General features: G+C 39.2%; 1 protein-coding gene across 1 annotated transcript in view; it reads left to right on the top strand.

Moving 5' to 3' along the window:
• LOC128641853 (ankyrin repeat and fibronectin type-III domain-containing protein 1-like) overlaps nucleotides 1-25,855 on the top strand; it is a 258,194-nt gene that overhangs the window by 227,286 nt on the left and 5,053 nt on the right. Inside the window, exons 15-18 of the mRNA XM_053694414.1 lie at nucleotides 169-337; nucleotides 4,151-4,317; nucleotides 17,131-17,344; nucleotides 23,891-24,609. Of these exons, the coding sequence (XP_053550389.1) occupies nucleotides 169-337; nucleotides 4,151-4,317; nucleotides 17,131-17,344; nucleotides 23,891-24,609 (1,269 nt within the window). The remainder of the gene's footprint in view (nucleotides 1-168; nucleotides 338-4,150; nucleotides 4,318-17,130; nucleotides 17,345-23,890; nucleotides 24,610-25,855) is intronic.

Raw genomic sequence — 25,855 nt, 5'->3', positions numbered from 1 at the left:
TAATCAGAGGGAATGGGCAAAAAAAGGGTTAACAGAAAGAGACAATTTAGGAAAATTAGATACAATAAACAAATTGGAGAATGTGGAATGTTGATATAGTTCCAGGAGTAATGTTCACTTGTTAGATCCTGTTATTATGTAATAACCTGTTCTATTGTGTGTGTTTAGGCTAAGGACTACCGCTTGTACAGTCAGGAGGTCCTTGAGTTCGGAGGTCAAGTCTCTTTCCTGTTGTTACTACCCCCATCTGATGATGTGTGCACAGCCCCCGGTCAGAATAATCCCTACACTCCATACTCCGGCTTCCTTACGTTGCCCCTTCAAATATTTGAGCTTGGTAAGGACATCTCTACAACTGTGATCTCTGAGCCAAGATTCACTAAGCGGGAAGAGGTCAAGATGCATGCACAGACCTTAAAGGGATAGTGTACTATAAGATTGGTTTCTGTGAATGTGTTTCCAGTGACTTGTTATACCAGCTGCAGAGTATAAAATGTAGATCATTCGGATCCTGCGGTCGCTCGTGCTTTTTGGCTCTGGATTTATTCTTGTGAAAGATCACCACGCTAACATCTAGATTAGCAGAGATCTTACTGTGGTGATCTTTCACAAGAATACAAATGTATGACAAATTGCTCCTTTAGGTTTCTCTTTGTAAATGAAATAGCTGTTTTTGCTCTTTGAAACCACAACGCATTCCAATGACTGAGCTTGTAGGGAAATCGGACCCCTTATCATTTTCTACATACAGAAATGATTCCTTATCTAATCTCTGTCTGTATACCAAAGTCCAATACTTGAAGGGACACTGAACCCCAAAAAAATATTCTGTGATTCAGATAGAGCATGAAATTTTAAGCAACTTTCTAATTTACTCCTATTATCAAATTTTCTTCATTCTCTTGGTATCTTTATTTGAAATGCAAGAACGTAAGTTTAGATGCCGGCCCATTTTTGGTGAACAACCTGGGTTGTCCTTGCTGATTGGTGGATAAATTCATCCACCAATAAAAATGTGCTGTCCAGAGTGCTGAACCATAAAAAAAGCTTAGATTCCTTCTTTTTCAAATAAAGATAGAAAGAGAACGAAGAAAAAATTGCTAATAGGAGTAAATTAGAAAGTTGCTTAAAATTGCATGCTCTATCTGAATCACAAAAAAAATATTTGGGTTCAGTGTCCCTTTAAAATTAACATTTTAGTACATATCACTCCCATTCCCACTGGGATTGTAATTTCTTCTGTTGTCTCTTGTTTACATAGCTTTTCTATAGACAATACGTAAGTATTGACTTTATCAGTATAGGTGGCGGATTCAACAGGCAAAATCAGCTATTTCAGTTGACAAAATAAAGGTAAGAGAACTATTTGTAAACATTTTAATACACTCCAGCATGTAATATGAATCATTGGGAAAAATTAAAGGGGAGAACATTTTACAGTACATTATCCCTTTAAAGCTCTTCCTTTAGTATTTAATATGATATTTACAGAACACTAAAATGAGGTATGCATAGGCATGTGTATTTCTCTTGAGCACTAAATGGCTGCCGTACTAGCAATTCTCTTTGTTGCAATGTAATACATGTAGTGTTCAAGATACAAGCACGTGCCTCTAAACCTACCTCAGTATGCTCTCATGGAAAGGATCGTAAAATAGATAGTTGTATGCAACCGACAGGGCAAAAATGAATTCCCTAACACATTAGAGTATTTTCTTTTTGCACTTCAAAGCCCATTTAAATACGTTAATTAAATCGTTTTTATGCTATAATCTAATTATTGCTCAGTAAGTAAATGAAAATAAAATGGCCTAGATTACAAGTGGAGCGCAAAAATATTAGTGTGGTTTGGTGCTAACACCACTCAACATAAATCAATAGCGTTCATATTACAAGTTGAAAGTAAAAAGTTATTGCTCAAGTGAAAGCCTAAGGCGCGCTAACATCTGGAGGTCTGATAGCACTTCTTTGGGGTGCGATACAAAATTTTGTTTTGGCTTTCGCTCAAGCGCTAACTCGAAGGTGCACTAAGCCTAAGGGGCCGAATTATCAAGCTCCGAAATGGAGCTTGGTGCCCCTGTTTCCGCGCAAGCTTTCAGGCTCGCCGGAAGCAGCAGTTATGAAGCAGCGGTCCAAAGACCGCTGCTCCATAACTGATCCGCTGCCTCTGAGGCTGCGGTCTTCAATCCGCCCGATCCTATACAATCGGGCTGGTTGACACCCTCTGCTAGCGGCCGCGAATCTGCAGGGGCGGCATTGCATCGATGTGCGGCGGACATGATACGCTACATCGTATTATTTCCATCCGCACTATAATAAATCGCCCCCCCTAGTGTGCTAAAACTGAAGGTTCTCTTATAAATAGATTAAATAGCATTGTCCTTCGCTCAGAAGAAAGAGTAATTTTATTTTAAATATATAGTTATATTTATATTTATATATATATATATGTAGATATCTACATATATATCTATAAATCCATATTAATATATATAGAGAGAGCTATATAATTAAACAAAAATTAAACTTTCTTATGTATCTACATAGAATAAAAAAATGAATGAGTGAAAAACAAAACTATTTCAACTATTCCTATTTTTAATATAAAAAAGTGGTGTTGGCCTTGTTTTAATGTGTTATGCTATATAACAAGGCGTATGACTGAAAAGGGCTCTATGACTGAAATGTGTATGTACATATGTGTGTATATATATATAGAGGTAGAGATGAAGGGGTGCAAGCCCCAAAATATATATACAAAATAATATGAGTGTTGTTTTGCGCGGCCGAGCTAACCATTGAAAATTTAGGGCGCACAAAAGATGTGTTGGCCGATATAACGTTCTCTGGTAATTCTGTTTTACCATTCACTTCTAAAACAAGATTGTGCGCTATTTGTAGCAAAGTTCCGCAATGTTGATAGTGCACCCCGAGCTATAAGTAGCGCTCCACTTGTAATCTAGACCAATATACCTCAGTATCACTCTATCTCTGCTTCATACCCTTCATTACTATAGACTAAAAAAATATTAAAACACTTAAAATCACATACTGTATACTTATTAAACCCCTAATCTAATACAAAAGTAACTAAAGCAAACATATCTATTTAGCGAGCACATATTAAGTAACTATCCTGTTGATATGGCAGCTATGAGTGAAAAATATCCCTAATATAATTGCTATCACTATTTGCCTTAATCCAGGAGTTCTCATTTTTCTTTATTCACAAATGTATTCTTTTGACCTTTACAATTGATATTATATTCAATCTGGCACAGGAATATCCTACCTTTATAGGGAAATTAAACACTAAATACATTTTATTAGCATAGTATTGTAGTCAGTAGGGGACCTACTCAACAGAGGGCCCTGGTGCAAAATTTATTTTGGACCCCCCAAAAGGTAACTCTGTATAATAATTTTGAGGATAGATAAATAGGTAGCTACACCTGCAACCTGCACTAATAAAATACTCACCTGTATTAGGATTGTACACATTCTGCATAAGCCTATTTATAGACTGACTGCTATGAGGCCCCCCCCATGGTAGTTCCGCCCCTGATTGAAGTAATGCCCTGTTTCCTTCTTGTCATGGGTGTTGCCATGTTGAAATCTACCTTTTACATCATTGGAGGGCTGATATATTTGCACATGTGCAGCAACTCTTCTTCAGATAACTGCAGTATAACCTAGGTTTCAAAATGGCGGCATCACCATAATTAGAGGGTGGCGCATGAGTGTTTATTGTCCCTTAAAGTGGTTTTAATACGTTTCTAGTCTATAGTAATTGACTGCCTATAGCAGTGATGGCGAACCTTGGCACCCCAGATGTTTTAGAACTACATTTCCCATGATTCTTAGGTCCAGTCGACCTTCATGGGAAATGTAGTTTTGAAACATCTGGAGTGCCAAGGTTTGCCATCACTGGCCTATAGGGAGTGAGCTATATCATGATTTCACTGAGAGCTAGAGGATGCTATTTTTTTTTACTTACTGTGCAATTTATGTTTAAGTCATCTAGCACCAGACACCGTAGGCTTGTCTATTGCTGGTAATTTAACCCTTGCTGGTGGTAGATAGAATTATTGTTACCCACATTTGCTAAATATTAGAACAACACTTTATAACAGTTACTATTCTTTTTCAGTTCATTTTATAACTTATGATCGGGACTTCACCAGTCAGTATTGCCAAGTGTCTGCCCTTCTGGAACTTGAATCCCTCCTGTCACAGCAAAGTTTAAGAGAGGCCTTCTCTGACTCTGAACTCACTACAGCAAAGCAGCGGCACCAGCAGATCCAAGACTACATACAGGTAGGAAAACAATGTATTTGTATTATGGGACATGAAAGTCAAAAGTAGAAAGTATTTATATATAATAAGCCTCTTTTTTTAGTTAACAAGTAATGACATGAGAGCCCGATATGTAGGCAACTTCGAATTGTATCCATTAAAAACATGTTTACAACCATCAGATAATTCCAGTATCTGAAACACCAATTAAAGGGATAAGAAACCCAAAAATGTTCTTTTGTGATTAAGACAGAACATACAATTTTAAACAAAGTCTCCAATTTACTTCTATTATCAAATTTGCTTCATTCCCATGATATTCTGTGTTGAATAGATATCTAGGTAGGCATCTTGAGCAATACATGGCAGTAAATAGTGCTGCTATCTAGTGATTTGATAATCAAAATGTAAATTAGAAAGTTTTTTTTAAAATTGTCTGCTCTAACTGAATCATGAAATAAAAATGTTGGGTTTCATATACCTTAAAAAGCAGAATTATTCTTCATCCTCAACCTGTGAATGGAATAAAAGTATCTATATAGAAAGTAGTTTTCTCCAACAATCTGGAGATCAAAGTCATACTCAAATATGCACTAAGAAGTAATACATTTATAATGCTGGTGAACCTAAAAGTCTACAAAACATAATTTATGTAAGAACTTACCTGATAAATTCATTTCTTTCATATTAGCAAGAGTCCATGAGCTAGTGACGTATGGGATATACATTCCTACCAGGAGGGGCAAAGTTTCCCAAACCTCAAAATGCCTATAAATACACCCCTCACCACACCCACAATTCAGTTTAACGAATAGCCAAGAAGTGGGGTGATAAAAAAGTGCGAAAGCATATAAAATAAGGAATTGGAATAATTGTGCTTTATACAAAAATCATAACCACCACATAAAAAGGGCGGGCCTCATGGACTCTTGCTAATATGAAAGAAATGAATTTATCAGGTAAGTTCTTACATAAATTATGTTTTCTTTCATGTAATTAGCAAGAGTCCATGAGCTAGTGACGTATGGGATAATGACTACCCAAGATGTGGATCTTTCCACACAAGAGTCACTAGAGAGGGAGGGATAAAATAAAGACAGCCAATTCCTGCTGAAAATAATCCACACCCAAAATAAAGTTTAATGAAAAACATAAGCAGAAGATTCAAACTGAAACCGCTGCCTGAAGTACTTTTCTACCAAAAACTGCTTCAGAAGAAGAAAATACATCAAAATGGTAGAATTTAGTAAAAGTATGCAAAGAGGACCAAGTTGCTGCTTTGCAAATCTGATCAATCGAAGCTTCATTCCTAAACGCCCAGGAAGTAGAAACTGACCTAGTAGAATGAGCTGTGATCCTCTGAGGCGGAGTTTTACCCGACTCAACATAGGCAAGATGAATTAAAGATTTCAACCAAGATGCCAAAGAAATGGCAGAAGCTTTCTGGCCTTTTCTAGAACCGGAAAAGATAACAAATAAACTAGAAGTCTTTCGGAAAGACTTAGTAGCTTCAACATAATATTTCAAAGCTCTAACAACATCCAAAGAATGCAACGATTTCTCCTTAGAATTCTTAGGATTAGGACATAATGAAGGAACCACAATTTCTCTACTAATGTTGTTGGAATTCACAACTTTAGGTAAAAATTCAAAAGAAGTTCGCAACACCGCCTTATCCTGATGAAAAATCAGAAAAGGAGACTCACAAGAAAGAGCAGATAATTCAGAAACTCTTCTGGCAGAAGAGATTGCCAAAAGGAACAAAACTTTCCAAGAAAGTAATTTAATGTCCAATGAATGCATAGGTTCAAACGGAGGAGCTTGAAGAGCCCCCAGAACCAAATTCAAACTCCAAGGAGGAGAAATTGACTTAATGACAGGTTTTATACGAACCAAAGCTTGTACAAAACAATGAATATCAGGAAGAATAGCAATCTTTCTGTGAAAAAGAACAGAAAGAGCAGAGATTTGACCTTTCAAGGAACTTGCGGACAAACCCTTATCTAAACCATCCTGAAGAAACTGTAAAATTCTCGGTATTCTAAAAGAATGCCAAGAAAAATGATGAGAAAGACACCAAGAAATATAGGTCTTCCAGACTCTATAATATATCTCTCTAGATACAGATTTACGCGCCTGTAACATAGTATTAATCACAGAGTCAGAGAAACCTCTTTGACCAAGAATCAAGCGTTCAATCTCCATACCTTTAAATTTAAGGATTTCAGATCCTGATGGAAAAAAGGACCTTGCGACAGAAGGTCTGGTCTTAACGGAAGAGTCCACGGTTGGCAAGAGGCCATCCGGACAAGATCCGCATACCAAAACCTGTGAGGCCATGCCGGAGCTACCAGCAGAACAAACGAGCATTCGTTCAGAATCTTGGAGATTACTCTTGGAAGAAGAACTAGAGGCGGAAAGATATAGGCAGGATGATACTTCCAAGGAAGTGATAATGCATCCACTGCCTCCGCCTGAGGATCCCGGGATCTGGACAGATACCTGGGAAGTTTCTTGTTTAGATGAGACGCCATCAGATCTATTTCTGGAAGTTCCCATATTTGAACAATCTGAAGAAATACCTCTGGGTGAAGAGACCATTCGCCCGGATGCAACGTTTGGCGACTGAGATAATCCGCTTCCCAATTGTCTATACCTGGGATATGAACCGCAGAGATTAGACAGGAGCTGGATTCTGCCCAAACCAGAATTCGAGATACTTCTTTCATAGCCAGAGGACTGTGAGTCCCTCCTTGATGATTGATGTATGCCACAGTTGTGACATTGTCTGTCTGAAAACAAATGAACGATTCTCTCTTCAGAAGAGGCCAAAACTGAAGAGCTCTGAAAATTGCACGGAGTTCCAAAATATTGATCGGTAATCTCACCTCCTGAGATTCCCAAACTCCTTGTGCTATCAGAGATCCCCACACTGCTCCCCAACCTGTGAGACTTGCATCTGTTGAAATTACAGTCCAGGTTGGAAGCACAAAAGAAGCCCCCTGAATTAAATGATGGTGATCTGTCCACCACGTTAGAGAGTGTCGTACAATCGGTTTTAAAGATATTAAATGAGATATCTTTGTGTAATCCTTGCACCATTGATTCAGCATACAGAGCTGAAGAGGTCGCATGTGAAAACGAGCAAAGGGGATCGCGTCCGATGCAGCAGTCATAAGACCTAGAATTTCCATGCATAAGGCTACTGAAGGGAATGATTGTGACTGAAGGTTTCGACAAGCTGAAATCAATTTTAGACGTCTCTTGTCTGTTAAAGACAGAGTCATGGACACTGAATCTATCTGGAAACCCAGAAAGGTTACCCTTGTCTGAGGAATCAATTAACTTTTTGGTAAATTGATCATCCAACCATGATTTTGAAGAAACAATACAAGTCGATTCGTATGAGATTCTGCTAAATGTAAAGACTGAGCAAGTACCAAGATATCGTCCAAATAAGGAAATACCACAATACCCTGTTCTCTGATTACAGACAGAAGGGCACCGAGAACCTTTGTAAAAATTCTTGGAGCTGTAGCTAGGCCAAACGGCAGAGCCACAAACTGGTAATGCTTGTCCAGAAAAGAGAATCTCAGGAACTGATAATGATCTGGATGAATCGGAATATGCAGATATGCATCCTGTAAATCTATTGTGGACATATAATGCCCTTGCTGAACAAAAGGCAAGATAGCCCTTACAGTTACCATTTTGAACGTTGGTATCCTTACATAACGATTCAATATTTTTAGATCCAGAACTGGTCTGAAGGAATTCTCCTTCTTTGGTACAATGAAGAGATTTGAATAAAACCCCATCCCCTGTTCCGAAACTGGAACTGGCATAATTACTCCAGCCAACTCTAGATCTGAAACACAATTCAGAAATGCTTGAGCTTTCACTAGATTTACTGGGACACGGGAAAGAAAAAATCTCTTTGCAGGAGGTCTCATCTTGAAACCAATTCTGTACCCTTCTGAAACAATGTTCTGAATCCAAAGATTGTGAACAGAATTGATCCAAATTTCTTTGAAAAAACGTAACCTGCCCCCTACCAGCTGAGCTGGAATGAGGGCCGCACCTTCATGTGGACTTAGAAGCAGGCTTTGCCTTTCTAGAAGGCTTGGATTTATTCCAGACTGGAGATGGTTTCCAAACTGAAACTGCTCCTGAGGATGAAGGATCAGGCTTTTGTTCTTTGTTGAAACGAAAGGAACGAAAACGAATATTAGCCCTGTTTTTACCCTTAGATTTTTTATCCTGTGGTAAAAAAGTTCCTTTCCCACCAGTAACAGTTGAGATAATAGAATCCAACTGAGAACCAAATAATTTGTTACCCTGGAAAGAAATGGAAAGTAGAGTTGATTTAGAAGCCATATCAGCATTCCAAGTCTTAAGCCATAAAGCTCTTCTAGCTAAAATAGCTAGAGACATAAACCTGACATCAACTCTGATAATATCAAAAATGGCATCACAGATAAAATTATTAGCATACTGAAGAATAATAATATTATGAGAATCATGATCCGTTACTTGTTGCGCTAAAGTTTCCAACCAAAAAGTTGAAGCTGCAGCAACATCAGCCAATGATATAGCAGGTCTAAGAAGATTACCTGAACACAGATAAGCTTTTCTTAGAAAGGATTCAATTTTCCTATCTAAAGGATCCTTAAACGAAGTACCATCTGACGTAGGAATAGTAGTACGTTTAGCAAGGGTAGAAATAGCCCCATCAACTCTAGGGATTTTGTCCCAAAATTCTAATCTGTCAGACGGCACAGGATATAATTGCTTAAAACGTTTAGAAGGAGTAAATGAATTACCCAATTTATCCCATTCTTTAGAAATTACTTCAGAAATAGCATTAGGAACAGGAAAAACTTCTGGAATAACCACAGGAGATTTAAATACCTTATCTAAACGTTTAGAATTAGTATCAAGAGGACCAGAATCCTCTATTTCTAAAGCAATTAGTACTTCTTTAAGTAAAGAACGAATAAATTCCATTTTAAATAAATATGAAGATTTATCAGCATCAATCTCTGAGACAGAATCCTCTGAACCAAAAGAGTCATCAGAATCAGAATGATGATGTTCATTTAAAAATTCATCTGTAGGGAGAGAAGTTTTAAAAGATTTTTTATGTTTTCTAGAAGGAGAAATAACAGACATAGCCTTCTTGATGGATTCAGAAACAAAATCTCTTATGTTATCAGGAACATTCTGCACCTTAGATGTTGAAGGAACTGCAACAGGCAATGGTACATTACTAAAGGAAATATTATCTGCATTAACAAGTTTGTCATGACAATTAACACAAACAACAGCCGGAGGAATAGCTACCAAAAGTTTACAGCAGATACACTTAGCTTTGGTAGTTCCAGCACTAGACAGCGATTTTCCTGAAGTATCTTCTGACTCAGATGCAACGTGAGACATCTTGCAATATGTAAGAGAAAAAACAACATATAAAGCAAAATTGATCAAATTCCTTAAATGACAGTTTCAGGAATGGGAAAAAATGCCATAGAACAAGCTTCTAGCAACCAGAAGCAATGAAAAAAGAGACTTAAATAATGTGGAGACAAAAGCGACGCCCATATTTTTTAGCGCCAAATAAGACGCCCACATTATTTGGTGCCTAAATGCTTTTGGCGCCAAAAATGACGCCACATCCGGAACGCCGACACTTTTGGCGCAAAAGAACGTCAAAAAATGACGCAACGTCCGGCGACACGTATGACGCCGGAAACGGAAAAGATTTTTTGCGCCAAAAAAGTCCGCGCCAAGAATGACGCAATAAAATGAAGCATTTTCAGCCCCCGCGAGCCTAACAGCCCACAGGGAAAAAAGAGTCAAATTTTTAAGGTAAGAAAAAAATGTTTGATTCAAATGCATTATCCCAAATATGAAACTGACTGTCTGCAATAAGGAAAGTTGAACATTCTGAGTCAAGGCAAATAAATGTTTGAATACATATATTTAGAACTTTATAAACAAAGTGCCCAACCATAGCTTAGAGTGTCACAGAAAATAAGATTTACTTACCCCAGGACACTCATCTACATGTTTGTAGAAAGCCAAACCAGTACTGAAACGAGAATCAGCAGAGGTAATGGTATATAAATAAGAGTATATCGTCGATCTGAAAAGGGAGGTAAGAGATGAATCTCTACGACCGATAACAGAGAACCTATGAAATAGACCCCGTAGAAGGAGATCACTGCATTCAAATAGGCAATACTCTCCTCACATCCCTCTGACATTCACTGCACGCTGAGAGGAAAACCGGGCTCCAACTTGCTGCGGAGCGCATATCAACGTAGAATCTAGCACAAACTTACTTCACCACCTCCATAGGAGGCAAAGTTTGTAAAACTGAATTGTGGGTGTGGTGAGGGGTGTATTTATAGGCATTTTGAGGTTTGGGAAACTTTGCCCCTCCTGGTAGGAATGTATATCCCATACGTCACTAGCTCATGGACTCTTGCTAATTACATGAAAGAAATTACTTATACACAATACATATTAATAGTATATGAATAATCTGTGTAATGTTACACTCCAGCTTGTGTACATATTTCATGATAATCTATCAAAATAGTTTACATGCATTTCATGTTGTATATGAACAGCCAAGCCATGGTACAATGTGATTTTTTTTTTTTTTTTTTAAAGGCTGAGTGAATCAAGGGTGGTCTGAAATGGAATATTTGTGTTTCTGGCTGTGGTTTGAGCAATCAATTTTTTTTTAGAAACTAAAAGATAATTGGGAAAGAAGACAGAGCTTCCAAATTAGAACAGTCACACAAATTAGGAGCCAACCGGGAGTTCTGTATACTTGAAATGGTTACTATGATAAGCTTCTATCCTCAAAACGTATTTAGACAAAGGAACCTGTGAAGTCTTAGTCATGACAATCCTCCTCTAGAGAGTGATGGGATGCAGATCAGGCACAGCCCTTACGCGTTTCTTGTCTAACTCTCCACTTCATCTGAGGGAAAATATATGGTAAAGTACTATATGAAATCATAAAAAAAATATATTGACTTGCTTAGATTCATTATGAAAATGGTCATATCTTTTACAAAGAGCATGTAGCGTTTTCAAAGAATTCCTAATCAATGATAAAATATATGATTTTGTAACATATTAATAGTGCATTAGTAATTAAATTGTAACACGTTTTAGATGTGCGTCAGGAAAAAATAAAAACGAATATCTCATTAGCAATGGTAAACTGTCCAGTAACTGAGGAGATAGTCGCCAGGGCTATGCCACTTCAGGTCCCTTCAAAAGACTGGAAACAACCAGAATTGTGGACATTTCAATCTCCAAAAATGTATATATACATGTGTAGAGGTTTGAAATGGGGTATACAGTTTTATAAATTTGAACATTTAAACACAATTAACCTATTCAATAAAATGCATATTAAAAATTAAAATAAATTACTGACCATTCAAAGAACAATAATAGAAATGGTGCATATCTTATTATAATTAAAAACATAACAAGAAGGTTGCTAAAATATGTTACTTTAAATTACTAAGAATGGAAGAAAAGGGGATATTACAGATAATTAAAGGGACACTGTACCTAAGTTTTTTCTGTCATGATTCAGATAGAGCATGCAATTTTTAGCAACTTTCTAATTTACTCCTATTATCAATTTTTATTCTTTCACTTGCTATCTAATTTGAAAAAGAAGGCATCTAAGCTTCTTTTTTTGGTTCAGGACTCTGGACAGCACTTTTTTTTATTGGTGGATGAATTTATCCACCAATTAGCAAGAATAACCCAAGTTATTCACCAAAAATGGTCCGGCATCTAAACTTTCATTCGTGCATTTCAAATAAAGACACCAAGAGAATGAAGAAAATTTGATAATAGGAGTAAATTAGAAAGTTGCTTAAAATTGAATGCTGTGTCTGAATCACGAAAGAAAATTTTTGGGTTCAGTGTCCCTTTAAGGGATTTAATAATATATATGCAGGAGATTATTTTCTGAAAGAGACCCTATATATAAGTGTTCTTTAAACTAAGGGTCAGAGAATGTTCTTAAATGGTAACTACCCTCCCTTTCTGCTTTATGGTGTGCATGGGCACCTCTGGGTAAATGTTTCAGCACATTTGTTTAAAAGAACAAATGTTAATCGCGTTCTAAATGGAACGTCAAATGTTTCTAGAACATTCTGCATTTGTTGTCGAAAGCAAATGGTGTATTTTGTGATTTAATACTACGTCTCAAAAATGTTCTACGTAATTAGAATAATCTCTATCTAAACATGGTCAGAGTATATAGAGGAAACAAATTTGTTTGTGTTTTAGGTCAGCAAAATGCAATTATAAATATAAAATATGTACGCTCTTCTACTTTATATTATAAAATCATACAATACAAATAAGTTCTTTAATTATTTTTGTCTGACCAATGGGTAATATCATGATATTTAAAATTGTTTTAAACTGAGGTGATTCACTGAAACATATTTTAGACTGTAGTCAGACTTCCAATTGCATTCCATTGCATTTTATATAGCCCTTATTATATTTAGATAAAAATTCCAATATTAGTGATTTGTGAAAACAGAATATCACCCACATTACCAAACAGCAATGAACTCTCCCTGCCAGAAGAAAAAACACAAATCTCCTATGAGTAATACAAGTCTGTTGGCAGACGTAGGTTAGTTGCTAACATTCAGGGATAATCTGCAGGAAATTTAAGAAGTGGTTTGATAACTGTATAAATGTATGGCTGCAGAAGCCAACAGGATAGGAGACCTTTTCACCACTAATACAGGCCTGACATTTCCAAAGCCCACAAAGGAAGTAGGATAGCTACATTGTATGTACTGGATTTGCCCACTGCAGACTTCTCTCTGTGCCATTTATTTATCGTGGCAGTTTGCTCCTTGGCAAATACAGCTGTTGGTTGTAAGGCAATTTAAGGAGTCGTCTGGTCTGACCAGGCCTTGCTCCCTTGCTGTTAAGTCTGCAGATTTCTTTTTTGCATTTAGAGTTTTAGGTTACTGAAAAACATTTTCCCCTCGAGTCTTGACTATAAATACATTCTTTTTGTTTTGTAAAATAATGTGTGTTTTTTTGTGGCAAAACTGCAATTAATATTTTGATTACAGCTTTTTTTGCCACAATTTCCGTGCTTCTTATTGGTCTGTTTATCAAGAGTATCCTTGACAGTGTGATTCATAATGAAAAAATATTTTTACATGATATTTGGGTCTTCTTTAGGAAAACCTTTTCAAATTATTTATCTGCTAAATTTTGTAGACTATAGATTTATAGACTTTACTGATGGTAAATTTTGCATTAAAAAAACATCTTGGTAGCAGAACTCCCAACTTCCATGTTTTGTATGACTGTCACAGTTTGACAGGACCTTATAAAAATCCCCCACACCCCAATCTGCCTACTTTCCCTTTCCGCCATGACACTGAACCACCTATCTCCATTTCTGCTCTGCCCCTGGATCTCCCTCACTAAGGGCCCAATGATCTAAAGCTGTCCACTCAGGCAAGATGACGTCTTGTCAGTATGGTGAGGTTCCTCAAAGATATTTAGAAACACAAATTTTACCTTGAAAGATGTTTATCTCACTATTCAGGTTCTGTATGTGAAGGGAAAACGCCTATAAAACAATATAAGGTCTAAAAAGAATCCTATTTGTGTCATTTCTCTCCATGGTGACAAGTTTTGATAATCAGCTTTCCTAAATAATTAGAACATACAACTATATTATGATGGGATGTGAATCAGAAATTATGTTGGGACGTGTTTTATTCCATGGTCTTGAGTGCATATATTTATACTCAAGTAACTGATGCATACTTTTAGGGTTTACATTGTTAAAGGGAAATAATACCCATATGCTAAATCACTTGAAAGTGATGCAGGATAACTGTAAAAAGCTGACAAGAAAATATCACATGAACATCTCTATGTAAAAAAGGAAGATATTTCACCTCAAAAATTCTTCAGCTCATCAGAGTAAGCCCTTTGTGAACATTTATTTGTCAGCTACTGTCCAGCGGAAGGTTAAAAAGAAGCAATAGTTAATCAGCATCAGCAGTGCTGAGGTCATGCTTTGCTTTACTAAGATCTCATAAGATTTCACTGAAATCTCACAATATTTCATAGTAAACTTTCTTAAACTGAGGAGGGAAATAAAATGACTGTGCAGCACATGCCAGATGCACAATCCCTTGCAAGCCCCGGGGCTAGCATCCTGATTGGCTGTTTAAATTCCCTTTGCAATGTGCTGTGGCTACTGAGGGCATTTTGAATTAAGATATCTTCCTTTTCTACTTATATTTGTTCAGGTGATATTTTCTAGTCAGCTTTTTACAGCTATTCTGTATCACTTTCAAGTGTTTCAACATTTAGGTATCATGTCCCTTTGAGGATAAAATATATATACTGCACAGTGGTGTAAATACTTCTACTGATATACATAACTCTGAAGCAGCTTCTAATTAGGATTGAACCCAGCTTGTATTCAGTTCTTTACAATAGTTATAAACAAGCACAATCAATAAAGTATATTTAGTCACAATTGATGGTGCAAAATAAGGGTGACTTACAATATATTAGTCTAACAATGGAACTTATAGTGGTATATAATATTAACAATTAAATTCGTATATAAACAGTCCAAATTGGTCCAAAAACATGCAATTTGAATGGAGCACATAGGACACTCTATCTGAACTGTGTTGTTCAGGCGGCTCTTCTCAGGTGTCAGGCTGTCCACCACAATGGTCTATGAAAGAATCAGAGAAGGCACCTCATAGTGTTAAACGGTCAATGGTACCAAAACTTCAAAATGCACTCACATTAGGTGAAGCACATATGTGTACACATATGTGTGCAATATAGGTGTCATGGATACCAGACTGCCAAGGTTAAACCTCCAGCCCCTACTACCTAGCCCCTCACCTTTTCTCAGCGTATTTTGACTTTGGAGAGCTTTCGCGATCTCCCAGATGGTTGGTTCTGTTTATTTTGTATGCTTTACATCCTCCCAGAAGAGCTGATCTCTGACCGCCTAACCCCTTTCCGGCTGGCCGGACTCCTGGAACTACTGGCTGGCTGTGCCTCCCCGAATAACTGTTGACACTCACACCATGTCGCTCCAGCGGCCCTTCGCCCCAGAGCTCCGCCTTTTTTGGGGATTGGTACCCCTAGGGAGGGCAAAAGGTGGGGTGATTGCTGGAAGGGAGCTCCCTTGGGAACCATGGATTTCGGACCCCCCTACAACTCCTACTTGTCCTTGGCCTTCCCGTTGTACGTTTGATCACCCGTAGCTTTCCAACGACACCCTGGAATAGCCACCACTGTACCTCTGAGACTCTATAAAACAAAGGACACTATGGGGGGCGCCAGCCTGTCTCGAGAGGCAGGAATGGCGGGAGATCTGGGGATCTGATAAGGCTCTTTATCTTGATCAGTTTGTGTATAAAAACAATGTGTTTCCACAATAGTTGTTCTTTATGTTTCACTTGAATACTAGTCTGTCTAGTCATTTGGGTGGGCTCCACTATAATCACTTTCTCCACTACATAATGGCATATTCCAGGTATAGGAAGGACCCTTTGGCAGAGCTACCCAGTCGGGGTAACCGGTATCCATCACAATAGGCAGACCGGATCCTTTAGAGTCATCCGTCTCTGAAACGTGGTTAAAAATCTTCCCCAGTAACTCCCTGTATCGATTCAGACACTGTGGTACTCAATAGTGAGCTAAGTAAACAGCTCAAGAAATGGCAAGGTAGCATAAAAGTTAAAACTGTTTATTGGTAAAACACAAAATATCAAGCAAGCAACGCGTTTCACGGTAACAACTGTTTCATCAGGCTTCTTTATAATAGTTGACACTCTATAGCTAGTGTACTGTCCTTAAAATATGACTGTACTTTAATTAGAGCACATTGTCAATACTGATTTAATAGTTACTTAAAATAGACTAGCTGCCCTGAACTTACACAGTATTGTCTCCTTTACATGTCCTTTGTTCTACGCAGAGCAAGCCGTTGGTGATGTGAGAAGGGAATTTAAAATAACTAAACAAATATATGAATAGGTGATATATGAGATACCTTTCTATGTCAGTGATATTTAGATTTGTGGTCAGTTTTTACACCCCAAAATGTTATGGCCTAGAACCAACCGTTCTTGGTACAAATTATGCTTTGTAATATATATACAACAAGCAACAAAACAGACGTATGAAATGACTGATTTGTATGCATTGCTTACATTATTTGTGATATTTAAAGGTGATTTTTTTTTTATGCACGTATTAGTGACATTTCTCATTAGGGGTTTGATGGGGGAAAATGATGTGCTATAGACCAAGAGCCTGATGATCTAATGCTCTCTAAGAAATCTCACCAGTGCTCCAAGGTCCCTCAAACTATTTTAAAAAGGCAACTTTTAGCTTGATAACTGTTAATTTAACCATGCAGGGTTCTGAATGTGAAGAAGAGACACCTACATTACCATCTGATGCTCAAAAATGGCCCTAAAAGATTTAGCATGATTTCTCTCCATGACAGCAAGCTTTTGATTATTGGGCCCTAAAAGAGGGATTGATTTCTCTGGTGCAGTACAACTTATAGACTTATGCATTTTCCATTAATAAAAATTTGATGTCAATAACTCATACCGGCCAAGTTAACTGATACAGTAGCTTTCAAATGTGCATTTTAATTCACCTAGATTAAGTTTATTTTTGTTTAAAATTTACCATACTTTAGCCAACACAAATGGATTTTATCTTTCTATAACTCTCCTGTTCACTCTTCATGTGCAGCAAATGGAAGAGATCTGGAGAGAGATGCGATGGATGATGGACGCTCTTCAGCATGCAAGGTACAAGCAACCATCATGTACGGTACCTCTTACTTGGTTTCTTGATGGATCAGGTGATACTTCATTAAAGGAGAAACCTCAGTCCACTTCATCACACTTGGAATACTTCCCATCACCAACCCCCTCTCCTGAGAGCAGCAGGAAACTCAACACAGGTAACTGGTCATTTTTATATCACACTAACCTGACTAATATGCTGACCACTGTTTATTTGTGCTATAATCTCAGACATTGCAAGGCCCATGATCCATTTTATTATTTCAGGATAATCTAAACTATAATCGCATTTGTAACGCGCCCGTCGCTGTCAGCAGTTGCATACGTATCCTCAAAGGAATGTTGGATCCCCGGATCCCCGCGCAGCCACCTCAGCGCAAGACAGCTTCAGGAGCTCCATCTCTCAACTGTAACATAACAGCTGAGTGCTGGAGCTCCTGAAGCTTTAGGCATCTGCCGCATATGGAGCCGGAGTGCGATCGGTGCTCCGCCTCCATATGAGGCCAGAATGAGAGGGGGAGAGAGAACAAATTAGAGGGGAGACAGAGCAAATGAGAGGGGGGAGAGAGAGCAAAAGAGAGGGAAGAGGGAGAGCAAAAGAGAGGGGGAGAGGGAGAGCAAAAGAGGGGGGGGATAGAGATTGAAAAAGAGAGGGGGAGAGAGAGAGCGCAGAAGAGAGGGGGAGAGAGAGAGAGAGCAAAAGAGAGGGGAAGAGAGAGAGCAATCAAGGAATACATTGAAAAGCCTCTTAAAATTATATACTCTATCTGAATCCTGAAAGTTCAATTTTGACTTGACTGTCCCTTTAATATGGGAACTAGAGGGGAGATTTGTCTTTTTGCATTTTAGCCAACCTCTCCAATGTGGCATTAAATATTGTCCACATTAATTAACGGTTTGATGGGTGGGCAGTTTAGAAATCCTTGCTAAATGTTCTTTTTTTCATATTTTGTTGTTTGATCTGAAACTATGCTGTCACCATAACCCTCAAAGTGAACAGGGTCCCAGCAGCCTGCCATCTGTGGGATGAACACATGCACATCTGTGGGTTGTTTCATAATATGTAACGATGTGCACTAGATTGTATCATTATTTTGTGTCTTTGTGAGCTCTGTAAAGAACTACATCCCATCTCAATAGCAGTACAAAATGTTTAGTATCCCATTTACCTCTAGTAGAGCCAAATATGTTGTTATTATTATTGGTTTCCTTCCTAAGATAGGGAGAGTCCACGGCTTCATTCCTTACTGTTGGGAAATACAACACCTGGCCACCAGGAGGAGGCAAAGACACCACAGTCAAAGGCTTAAATATCCCTCCCAATTCCTCATTACCCCAGTCATTCTTTGCCTTCCGCCACATTAGGAGGTGGCAGAGAAGTGTCAGAAGATTCTGAGAGTCCTGAAAAAGGGTATCTGCCCTTCGAGATAGGACTGGAGTTTTAAGTAGTCATGTCAACCTCTCAGTAAGAGTATTGATGAAAGTTAGAGTCTGGAGATGCAGGGAAAGTTTTTCTGCGAAACCATCCAGACTACTGCTAACAACAGCTCGTAAGCAGTGTTGACGTTGACGAGTTTCACTGCCTGCTTTCTCTTACTCACACTGTCACACTTGATAGGCTGTGTTCTGATCCACAACAGGTTCACAGTGTGGCTCCTTTATACCTTGATATAATCCATGGTTAATATCCTCTGAAGGGGGTTTATTGAATAGCTGGGGTTAATTCATCAGTGTATTAATTATTTACATGCTGCTTTGTGTGATTTATTCCTGGGCTGATAGACTGTGTGTTTTTGGCTGGAACAAACAGGTTTCACTTTTAAGTTTCACTTTCATTTTTTAAAGTGTTAACCAGCTCTTATTACTTGTTGTACTTGTAATAACAGGGGAAGTACTGTCTTGCATTCCATGTGACCGGCTGAGTTTTGAACCTGAGGAGAGTGTTTCCTCTGTTAACTGTCTGGGTCTAGGAGGTGGTGAGTGCCCCAGGCATTGGGAGTATAAAGGTGCAGTTTTCTATAATAATAAAAACTTTTTTATTTGTGTCCTTCTGTGGGTATAACCTGAGCTACGGAGGACATGTTAGAAGATACTCCTTCTGTACTAAATCATATCTGTTTATATTGTGAGGAGGCCTTAGTTTTCCCGCCCACTCAATTATGATCCACATGCCTTAACACCGTTATAAAGTCTCTTGGTCCCTCTTAGCCATCTACCTCTCTGGACTCGGCGTCCCGTGAGATTACTACCCTTGCTACATTATCCACTCCACATGCAGTTCCCCGTAGCACATCTAATCCTCCATCCGGAGGGGGCCTTCTTCCTGCGGACTTTGGCGCGCAGTTACAAAAGGCGGTGTCTGTGGCCCTCAGTGCATTACCTCGCTTTAACAAACGCAAGAGAAAGGTTAAACATAGCTCTCCTGACCCGGAGTCATCTAAATATTTATCGGATTTAGCTATTATGTCCCAGTTATCCGATGATGAGTTAACCTCTGTAGAACTCTGGGTCGGAGTCCTTAGCGTCTAAGTCTCCTGCTGCGGAGGAACCGTCCTTTAGATTTAAAATTGAACACTTGCGTTTTTTAACTAAGGAGGTTTTTTCTACGTTAGAGGTTCCAGAGGCCGCGCTGCTTGAAGAACCTATGATACCTAAATTAGACAGTTTACAAAGACAGGAAAGTTCCTTTTACTTTTCCTGTGCCAGTTAAGATGGCGAACATTTTTAAGATTCCTGGTCCCGGACTCTCAACTGGATTTGTGGGGCTCCATTCCTAAGGTGGATGGTGCTATCTCTATGCTTGCTAAATGTACTACTATACCTCTTGAGGATAGATCTTCGTTCAGAGAGCCGATGGATAAGAAAATGGAAACCTTTCTGAGAAAGATGTTTTAACATACAGGATTTTTGTTTCAACCGGCAGGTGCAGTTGCCGCAGTTTCTGGAGCGACTCTTTGTCGGAACTCATTGAGGTGGAGTCTCCCCTCGAGTATATTTAAGACAGAATTAAAGCTCTGAGAATCGCTAATTATTTTAATTGTGATGACAACATGCAAATTATTTGGCTAAATGCAAAGGCCTCTGGCTTTGCGGTCCTAGCCTGCCAGGCACTCTGGTTGAAGTCTTGGTCTGCGGATATGACTTCTAAGTCCAGACTCCTTTCTCTTCCCTTCAAGGGAAATATTTTATTTGGTCCAGGCCTGGACTCCATTATTTCTACGGTTACCGGAGGCAAGGGTGCCTTCCTACCGCAAGATAAGAAGAACAAGTCTAAGGGATGACAATCTTCAAATTTTCGCTTCTTTTGTTCTGACAAATCCCAACGACAACAATCCTCCTCCAAGCCAGAGCAACCCAAGAGTACTTGGTAAGCCGGCTCAGTCCTGGAATAAATCCAAGTAGAATAAGAAGCCCGCCGAAAACAAATCAGCATGAAGGGGCAGGGCCCGATCCGGGATTGGGGCAGATTCGTTTTCTCAAATCTGTCTACCAGACCAGGAAAGAGGGATGCCTTTCTAGGGTGCGTTCGGGATCTATCCTCCTTAAGAGTTGTTGTCCCGGTGCCTATTGTAGAAAGAGGTTTGGGGTTTTATTCAAACCTTTTAGTGGTCCCAAAGAAGGAGGGAACTTTCCGCCCAATTCTAGACCTAAAGTGCTTAAACAAATATCTCAGTGTTCCTTCCTTCAAGATGGAGACGATAAGGTACATCCTTTCTTTCATTCAGGAAGGCCAGTTTATGACCACTATAGATCTGAAGGATGCTTACCTTCATGTTCCAATCCACAGGGAACACTTTCAGTTCCTGAGATTTGCATTCCTGGACCAACACTTCCAGTTCATTGCCCTTCCGTTTGGCCTAGCTACTTCTCCAAGAATCTTTACGAAGGCTCTGGGGGCTCTTCTAGCCGGTCCTAGAACTCAGGGTATTGCAGTAGCCCCATACTTGGACGATATTCTGGTGCAAGCACCATCCTTTCGTCTTGCAGAAGAATTCTCGGAGTCCCTTCTCAGTCTTCTGCGATCACATGGATGGAAGATAAACTTGGAAAAGAGTTCTCTTATCCCAAGTATCAGGGTGGAATTCCTGGGTACTATAATAGACTCCATATCCATGAGGATATTTCTAACAGACCAGAGACGTTGCTAGCTAACATCGGCATGTCTTGCCCTCCGGACCTCTTTGAGACCCTCTGTGGCTCAGTTTATGGAGGTGATTGATCTCATGGTGTCCTGCATGGAAATCATTCCTTTTGCCAGGTTCTGTCTCAGACCTTTACAACTGTGCATGCTGAGTCAGTGGAATGGCGATCATTCAGATCTGTCTCAACAGATTGTATTAGACAGCCGGTCAAGAGAATCGCTCTCTTGGTGGCTCTGTCCAGATCATCTGTCCCGAGGGACATGCTTCTTAAGACCATCCTGGGAGATTGTGACTATGGACGCAAGCCTATGCGGATGGGGAGCTGTTTGGGGTGCCAAGAAGGCACAGGGGTTGTGGACTCAGGAGGAGACCTCCCTCCTGATCAATATTTTGGAACTATGGGCAATCTTCAAGACCTTGAAGGCTTGGCCACTTCTGGGTTCGTCCCAGTTTATCAGATGCCAATTAGGCAATATAACCTCAGTGGCTTACATCAACCATCAGGGGGGAACGAGAAGTCCCTTGGCGATAAAGGAAGTATCTCAGATTCTGGAGTGGGCAAAGGCCCACAGCTGTTTGCTGTCAGCAATCCACATTCTGGGTGTGGACAACTGGGAGGCGGATTTTCTCAGCAGGCAATCCTTTAATCCAGGGGAATGGTCTCTCTATCCCGAGGTGTTTGCAGAGATATGCAGCAAGTGAGGGATGCCGGAGATAGATCTCATGGCGTCCCGTCTCAATGTCTCATCTCAATACCAAGCTACCCAGGTACGGGTTGAGGTTGAGGGATCTCCAAGCAGATCTAATAGATGCACTAGCAGTGCCCTGGAAGTTCAAACTCATATGTCCTTTTCCTTCATTACCGCTTTTTCCTCGTGTGGAGGCCCGCATCAAGCAGGGGCGGGTATCAGTAATCCTGATTGCTCGCAATGATCCGCGAAGGATGTGATTCGCGGATCTAGTGGGGATGTCCTCATCTCCTCCAAAGAAGTTACCTTGTCGCAGAGACCTGCTGATACAAGGTCCATTTGTTCATCAAAATCTAGGTTCTCTGAGGCTGACTGTGTGGAGATTGAACCCTTAGTCTTAGCCAAGAGAAGTTTCTCTGAGATTGTCATTGATACTCTTATTCAAGCTCGTAAACCAGTTACTCGGCATATCTACCACAAGGTGTGGAGGACCTACTTATTCTGGTGTGAAGAGAGTGTTTTTTCCTGGCACAGAGTTAAGGTTGCCAGGATATTATCTTTTCTCCAGGATGGGCTGGAGAAGGACTTTTCTGCTAGTTCCCTGAGGGGACAGATTTCAGCCCTGACGGTTTTATTGCACAAGAGACTGACTGAGCTTCCAGATGTGCAGTCCTTTGTTAAGGCTTTGATTAGGATCAGACCTGTGTTTAGATCCAGAGTTCCTCCTTGGAGCCTATATCTTGTTCTTCGGGTTTTGCAACAGGTTCCGTTTGAGCCTCTGCATTCCGTTGACATTAAATTGTTATCTTGGAAGGTTCTCTTTTTATTGGCTATTGCCTCTGCGCGCAGAGTTTCTGAGATCTCTGCTTTGCAATGTGAGCCTCCTTATCTGATTTTTCAAGCAGCTAAGGCAGTTTTACATGCTAAATTAGGTTTTCTTCCTAAGGTTGTGTCAGATCGCAACATCAATCAGGAGATTGTGGTTCCTTTCTTGTGTCCTAATCCTGCTTCATCGAAGGAACGCTTACTTCACAATTTGGATGTGGTTCGCGCCTTGAAGTTCTATCTTCAGGCTACTAAGGAGTTTAGACAATCTTCCTCTTTGTTTGTTGTCTATTTGGGGAATCGTAAGGGGCAGAAGGCTACTTCGACTTCCTTATCTTTTTGGTTAAGGAGTGTCATCCACTTAGCTTATGAGACAGCAGGACATCGTCCTCCTGAGAGGATAACGGCTCATTCCGCTAGAGCAGTGGCTTCCTCTTGGGCCTTTAAGAACGAGGTCTATATGGATCAGATTTGTAAGGCGGCTACCAAGTCCACCTTACATTTTCAAAATTTTACAAGTTTGATGAAGTTTCAGGTGAAGAAAAGTTTTGCAGGCTGTGGTGCCCTCAGAAAGGAATGAAGCCGTGGACTCTCCCTATCTTAGGAAGGAAAACACAATTTATGCTTGCCAGATAAATACCTTTCCTTCCAGATAGGGAGAGTCCATGGCCCCGCCCATTTTTTGTCTACGGGCGGTCCCCATTATTTATTTTATTCTTCTGGCACCATTTATACACTAATGTTTCTCCTACTTTTCCTTGTTCCCTCGGCAGAAGGACTGGGCTAATGAGGAAGTGGGAGGGATATTTAAGCCTTTGGCTGGGGCGTCTTTTCCTCCTCCTGATGGCAAGGTGTTGTATTTCCCAACAGTAAGGAATTAAGCCGTGGACTCTCCTTATCCGGAAGGAAAGGAATTTATCTGGTAAGCATAAATTATGTTTTTACTATTTTATTATTTCATCCATTATGCTATTATGAATCCTATTATTGGGGGGGGGGGGTTATATACAAACTTGCTTAGAATATTTTCTATTTTTTGTGTCGGCAGATCTCCTTGCTGCCCCATATTCTGATAACGAACTGTTGGACGTCAAGTTTGCAAACCAGTCTTCCCCTCTTTTAGATTTGCATGGTGTATCAGATGAAGAGGGATCTTCTGAAGTATTCCTGGCAACTGACAGTGACTACGATTCCAGCCGTGCCCAGAGTCCCAAGGAGCTGGACCTAGTTTACTCTTCTGGGCAGGAGTGTGGTAGGAGAACACTCCGAAGCTTCAGGGATGGAACGCCAGACGTTCTGCAGAGCCACGAGCCTAAAGTTTTATCTCAGGAAGATGAGCGACCCCCACTACAGATTTATGACAGCGACTTTGTGCTTCCCAGCCGACAGATTGAGCTTTTGCGCATTACAGAAAAACGCCAGGCATACTGTGTTCGTACCAGCAGTTTGGACTTCCCCAAGCAGTCTTATAAGGCTTCCAGAAAGTCTTGCCCAGGCTCTGTTGATAGTTCCCCAACAGAGACAAAAGCCACAAGCCACCATGGTTTCCGGGGGCTGAGGACAAGCACTTCTTTTAGCCCAGATCACAGTCAACCATGTGAAAGCTCACAGCAAATTTACCGCACACACTCTGTTGAGTGGACACATGACTTTAAAGAGCCTTTGGAAACAAGAATTGTAGCAGCCCAAGGAAAGAAGAACAACTCTTTAACTTTAAGGATATTTCCACAGTATGAGACTGGTCTACCTAAAGAGATGAGCGTTAAGGTACTGTAGTACCAGGTCTGTGAAACCCTTTTAATAGAATGGTGAAAGGTATTTTGTAGGTTGTGTTACTTTTTAATGGGTCAACATTTAGAGTTCTTCATAGATTAGTTTTACATTGTACAGTGGAAAGATTTATTGTTTTGATTGCAGCTGAATAAAATAGCTAATTTGCTGAAATTGTTGGGAGTATTTTATTTTGGACATGTGTGTGCAAGTTCCTGGCATTACAGGATACTTGCATATCTGTTTGCAGTGCACCCTACATTGGGCCAGATTACAAGCACTTTCGCTTGAGCAATAACACCGCCAGACGTAAAGACAGACGTAAAGCTCTTGCACGCAGGGGTTAGCACGCGTATTACAAGTTGAAAGTAAAAGTTTTGCGCTAGAGCGAAACCGGATGCGCATTGACTAAACGATATCGCAACCGCATTAACTTTTCTCTTCATAGACTTCAACGGAGAGCAGAGAATAAAAAAAAAAAACAACACTTATCTTTTGAGAGCTAACCCGACCCCATATTAAACCACAGCGCTATACCCAACAGAAGTTATTAATATTTTACATAAAAATATTCTTCACATAATGGTAAATGTTATTTTTGTTTTAAATAGATTTTTATATATAGCTATGTATACCAATACCTGTATATATTCATATAAATATGTAGGTATATATATATATATATATATATTTACATTAACATAATCATATATATATATAAATATATATTTTAAAATGAAAAGAACCTTTTTTTCTATGTGAAGAACATTGGTATCAGCTTAGCGCACATGAAGAATTAGTGTACTGTTGTCAGGCTTATGTGGGCAAAACCAGACAGGAGTACTCTAATTCTTCATGTGTGCTAACCCAACATGAGTTATATTAAGGTGCATTATGTATTTATTAATTATAAAATATTTAAAAATATTAATAATATATTAAAATAATTATTATAGATGTACTTAAAAATGAGAAAACAAATAGAATATATATGTATATTTTATAGTAACTCTAATAATTTTATTATTATTATTTTTCAGTATTTAATATTTACATAACACGCCTTAAGATAACTAATTCTTTGTGTGCACTAACCAGACACTGCGTTAGACCTACAGCGCAAAACCTGAAGTGCATTATGCATATTTTACATTCCAATATTCTTCACATAGAAAATGTTTTCCTTTTATTTGTAAATATATATTTCTTTATATATCTTATAATGTTAATGTATAATATATAT

This window comes from Bombina bombina, chromosome 11, assembly GCF_027579735.1.
Source record: "Bombina bombina isolate aBomBom1 chromosome 11, aBomBom1.pri, whole genome shotgun sequence".
In the NCBI taxonomy this organism is placed as follows: Eukaryota; Metazoa; Chordata; class Amphibia; order Anura; family Bombinatoridae; genus Bombina; species Bombina bombina.
The sequence above is the reverse complement of the archived record's forward strand: the minus strand, read 5'-3'. Positions and strand labels throughout refer to the sequence as shown.